General features: G+C 32.9%; 2 protein-coding genes across 2 annotated transcripts in view; one reads left to right on the top strand and one right to left on the bottom strand.

The window, feature by feature from the left end:
* Nucleotides 1-2,014: 2,014 nt before the first annotated feature.
* On the bottom strand, nt 2,015-2,903 carry LOC111089320. The gene is made up of 2 exons (XM_022401597.1): nt 2,746-2,903; nt 2,015-2,561 (listed from the first exon to the last, which is right to left on the bottom strand). Exons 1-2 carry the CDS (start codon nt 2,766-2,768, stop codon nt 2,015-2,017), a joined length of 570 nt encoding a protein of 189 aa, XP_022257305.1. The 5' UTR covers nt 2,769-2,903.
* Nucleotides 2,904-3,622: 719 nt separating this feature from the next.
* The window catches only part of LOC106473102 (probable endonuclease 4), a 12,470-nt gene continuing 10,595 nt past the window's right edge, over nt 3,623-5,497 (top strand). The window contains exon 1 of the mRNA XM_013933782.2: nt 3,623-3,920. Coding sequence (XP_013789236.1) covers nt 3,887-3,920 — 34 coding nt within the window. The 5' untranslated portion in view covers nt 3,623-3,886. The remainder of the gene's footprint in view (nt 3,921-5,497) is intronic.

The following is a 5,497-nucleotide window of genomic DNA, read 5'->3' as shown; positions in this document are numbered from 1 at the left end:
AACAGTTAGAATTATGTATTTAGTAATTAATGAGAAACAATTGATAACTGTACCTATAAATCAACCCTTTGCACCACGTGAATGTCTCATTGGAACAGTTACAATGCTAAAAAAATTACCTGAGACATTGCATGAAAATTGTGATAATGCAAGATAAAATGTAGCTCTAATAAGATAACTTCAATTTAAAACCCATACACGTGAACTTATATTAAATTAGTATATTAAAAACTGTCAACAACCAAATGTTAAAAGTCAAGTATGAACTTGCATATTTACCTAGTAAAGTAAAGGAGATATATTGGTTTCATGATTGACAGACGGGTTATGATGTAAAGCAAACATTGTCAAGGCAATCTATTATCTGTTTACAGTTACAATTCATCATTTTTTTGACATGCTGTTGGTTGGAATTGGGCAGAAATATATACGTATTGGTTTATGAATTATATAATACCTACCACACAGTTTATTGTATGGCTTTGTTTTTCCAAATTCAATGACTAAAAGTATTTTTTTAATGGTTTTAAAGTTTTATTTGTGTGTTTTCAAATAAAAAATGTTTCTGGATACAAAAAATTGACACCCAGACCAATATAGAGCATAAAGAGAGCTATCGTTTGATATTTTACCAACTCTTATTAGTCAAATACTCGTAAGCCGATGCCCTATTTCTGGTGCTAACATTTGCTCATTTGTCTCTACAAAATGGTAGAGGATTGTTAAGGGATCATATCGATCTTATTATAGCCGATTACCACTAGTAGGAGTATGGTCGCCTTGAAATAAACTGTTCAAACTCAACATGTAATTTTATTGTAGATGTTTTCATGTGTTGTTTGAGGTAAAATAATTTTGTTTATGGGAGATTTAAATATTCGCAACTGCAACTTCTCACTCAGACACTTCCGTGGCCAGGAATTATAATTCACATTATTATAACCTACATGCGTTAGCTTGCTTTTATAATTAAAACCCATTTATTCCCCCAATCCACCAAATAATGTTAATCCTTTTGTAAATCAGCATCATCATCCTCACAGTAACACCCAAGACCTATCACCAGCAAACTTAAGTAATTTACTTACCATTCCTTCATCTGTATCATTGATGTAAATCATAAAGAGCAGAGGTCCTAAGACTGAGCCCTGAGGTACGCCACTTGTGACATTAATCCAGGATGACTGAACTCCATTTATAACAACCCTCTTCTATTCAGCCAATTTTCTATCCAATAAGATGACTTACCCACCGGACCTGTAGAGAGAATTTTTTTGATAAGTCTTTTTATGTGGCCCCTTATAAAATGCATTCTGAAAATCTAGATAAACCAAATCTACACCCTTACCAACCTACAACCTTACATTAGCAGTAACTTCTAAAAAATATCAAAAGATTAGTAAAACAAGATTTTCCTCCATTGAAACCATGTTGACTATCTAACAATTTTAAATATTGTTAACTGACTTTACAAATCATCTTTTGTCAAACTTTCAAAACTTTTTACACTACTGATGCAAGATTAACTGGCCTACAATTATTGAAACACTTTTAATTGCCTCACTTGAAACAAGGAGTAACATTAGCCAACTTTCTTTCTTCTGATACCTGCCAACTATTAAAAGACTTGCAAAAAATAATAGCAAATGGCTCGCATATCCAGTCTTTGACTTCCTTCAAAACCATTGGGAAATATTGCCTGGTCCAGGAGGCTTATTGTTCTTTAAACTTCCCAGTTTTTTTCTTAACAAGCATTGACAATGTTGAAAGGAGCAGTGAGTTTCTTGTCCCTAAGTTTAGGTGACAACATTGAAAGGATTAGTGAGTTTCTTGTCCTTAAGTTTAGGTGACAACTTTGAAAGGAGCAGTGAGTTTCTTGTCCCTAAGTTTAGGTGACAACTTGAAAGGAGTTAATGTTGTAAAATAAAACTGTACAACATTGTACATATCATTAACAAGTTATATATTTCAATTATTTCAAACAAGCTGTTGTATGGAATTAACATTAAATATTCTAACTGTTTTCAAGGTACTTACCAGAAATGGACACATGAGCACCAACAAACTTTTGGTTAGTTAACAGAGGTTTATTGTGTGGGCTTTTGTCTCTCTGTTGTTTACTATCAGATTTATCAACTTGAGCACTGGTTTTTTTTATTTTCTTTCTTTCTTTGTTAACTGTATACTTTTCACTTTTGGCAATCTTTGTATTGTTTTTGTTACTTTTGGCAGTTAATGATTCACTGTTAGGTTCTTTTTTCACTATACTCTTTCTAGGACTAAACTCTTGTTTAATAGCCTTAATGTTATGTTGTTCTGAAGGAATGGCTGGTTTTCTCTTTCTGAGGCCATATCTTTGTATAGACACAGAAGTTCTTTCATCAGTTAAGTCAGTTGGAAATTCTTCTTTAACTGTCACAATTTTCTTATCATCACTGTTTTTCACATGACTTTCAGAGGAAGATAACATTTCAAGATTTAACTTCTTGTTAACCAAATCATCTGCCATGTTCTTCTTTTGAAGTACTTTATCAATATTCTTTTTAGGCATATTTTTTACCCTGAAAATATATGAAATACAAAAGCCTCAGTATTCTCCCCTTTTGTTTCACATTTTTGAAAGCTGTATGTTTATGATTAAGTAATAATTTATTAAACCTATTCATCACCTGATTTTTAAAAGGATCCCAATCCTTTTTCAGCATATTTTGCTAAAGTAATAAGAATTTATCAAGCATTATTTACATTACTGAGAGCCATTTCTTCATTTTTCTCTATCTAGTGACATCCTGCTATTTCTGAAGGTTTACTTTCTTAAACATTGAGACAAGAAACTCACTAATCCTTTCAACATCGGCACATAAACATAGGGACAAGAAACACACTAATCCTTTCAACATCGGCACATAAACATAGGGACAAGATACTCACTAAGTTTAAAACCTTAGTAAAGCTGTCTTAACCATTGAAGACAGAGTATTCACCACACCATTATTAAACTGATAGATGTCAAGAGCTAAGCCTGAATAATTATTGACACTTATGTTTTAAACAAAATAAGTGATCGAAATAGAAAATTCCCACAATACCAAAGAACTTTACTATACTTGAGGAATTTCATAATTTTAGTTGGCTTTCCTGGTCAGGAATGCATGGTCCATCTGTATTCCTTTTGTTACGACTAATGAAAGTGAACATATTGCATGGATTAAATAAAAAAATAATTCATGAGGAAATGCAACTTTAAATGAGGGAATTAATCTTCCTGATATCTTTCCCTCGAGTAAATGTAATTTTAATTCATTATTTATATTCCTGAAAGCTGTCTTAACCATTGAAGACAAAGTAATTACTCACCACAACCATTTCTAAATTGATATGTATCAATAGCTGAGGCTGAATAATTATTGACACTTAGGTTTTAAACAAAGCTTTATAGAATATAGGTATTACTATCTCTAATGAGGATCCTTAAAGATTGAACATAATTCTGGTATTTATATCTTGTATGATTGGGAGTGGTGCTTTAATAAATGGGTTTTTATTTTCCTGTTGAAATGCATTTCTAGAATTTGTCTCAGTCCTGTTTTCAACATTATAATATTTATCCTGATATATTGCAGGTGGTTTGGAGAATGCAGTTTATAATGCAAAGGCTATAGGTGCTAGAGCATTCGGCTTATTTCTTCGTTCCCAACGTCAGTGGGTATGTAAACCGCTTAGCAAAGAAACAGCAGAAAAGTTTCGAGAAGCGTGTCGAGAGCATGATTACTCTCATCGTTTGATTCTCCCACATGGCTCCTACCTGTTGAATTGTGGAGCTCCAAATGAAGAAACACTTCGGAAGAGTAGAGAAGCTTTGATTGATGAACTGAGGCGATGTGAGATGCTTGGAATATCAATGTTCAATTTTCACCCAGGTAAGATTAATTCACCTATAATAAATTCCAACAGGTAGGACTGGTTCACTTGTATTAATTTCTACTCATGTAGGACTGATTCACCTGTAATAAATTCCAACGGTAGGACTGATTCACTTGTATTGACTTCCACCCATGTGGGACTGATTCACTTGTATCAACTTCACCCATGTAGGACTGATTCACTTGTAACAGCTTCCACCCATGTAGGACTGACTCGATTGTAACAGCTTCCACCCATGTAGGACTGACTCATTTGTAACAGCTTCCACCCATGTAGGACTGACTCACTTTTATCAACTTCAACCCAGGTACGACTGACTCACTTGTATCAACTTTCACCCATGTAGGACTGACTCACGTATATCAAGTTCCACCCATGTGGGACTGATTCACTTGTATCAACTTCCACTCCATGTAGGACTGACTCACTTGTAACAGCTTCCACTCATGTAGAACTGTTTCACTTGTAAATGTATTTCAGAACAGCGAGGCCTATTTTCTGAACTTCCATATTGTATTTAAACCTGTGTTTATAAAATTAGAAAATAATGAAGTTTCCAACTGAAATTTATAAAATTTGAACTTTTAAATATAGTGTGTGTAGCTGAAATGTTTATTATATAGCAAGTCCTTTTTTCCTGTAACTGCTGGTGTTTAATAATCGTATTGTTAAGGGAGCGAGAATGTTAAACTTTATAAAACTCTTAATTAAAGGGAGTTTTTTTACATGACAGTTTATCTAATATCTTTTTGATTTAGCAACAAAAGATTCATTTATAACTGTGGAAATTAGTTTCTTTACATAAAGAATACTTTCTTCGGTAGTACAATGTGTTATGGCTGTGACAAAGTATAGTTTTTGACCTTCAAAGATTTCGAACACATTACTGTACAATGGATTGAATAATGTACTGATGATGTCATTGGGTATTTGATTAGTAATCTTTTTCTTTTACAGATATTCCATATAAATGAAATAAAATATTCAGATGTAGATTAAAAATACATTATATAGAAGAGTTATCATGTGTCAGGTTTTGAATATAAAAAGAAAAATGTGTTTATGTACACATACTTACAGAACTGTGGAAAACAAGACAGTTGTACGTTTCACAAATACATCATTTATTTTGACCATGGTTTTGCCAGTAAAAGCATCATCAAGTACAGAGAGACGGAAATTCTCGATCTCCGCTTTTGTATGGTATTTTGTACCAGATGATGATGATGCAGTACCGCAAAGCAGATGACCACCAGCTCACACCTTTTAAGATTTTATAGAGGAGTAGACCATTAGTTTTAAATTATCGGTAATGATTAATAAATAATTGCTCAAAATTTGTTTTTCTATTGAGCTCAGACTTTTGATTTTTATAAAAAATAACTTCTTTGAACTGAACATTGCAGTAATTGTTGTGGCAATCATACCTGTTCTTAAAAAAAATTTAAGAATTCCTCAAATCAACCACAGACTCGTTATAAAAGGAACTGTAACTAGTGGCGGATTCCTCAAATTGACCACAGACTTGTTATAAAAGGAACTGTAACTAGTGGCGGATTCCTCAAATTGACCA

Source organism: Limulus polyphemus, unplaced genomic scaffold (genome assembly GCF_000517525.1).
Source record: "Limulus polyphemus unplaced genomic scaffold, Limulus_polyphemus-2.1.2 Scaffold5884, whole genome shotgun sequence".
NCBI lineage: Eukaryota > Metazoa > Arthropoda > Merostomata > Xiphosura > Limulidae > Limulus > Limulus polyphemus.
The sequence above is the reverse complement of the archived record's forward strand: the minus strand, read 5'-3'. Positions and strand labels throughout refer to the sequence as shown.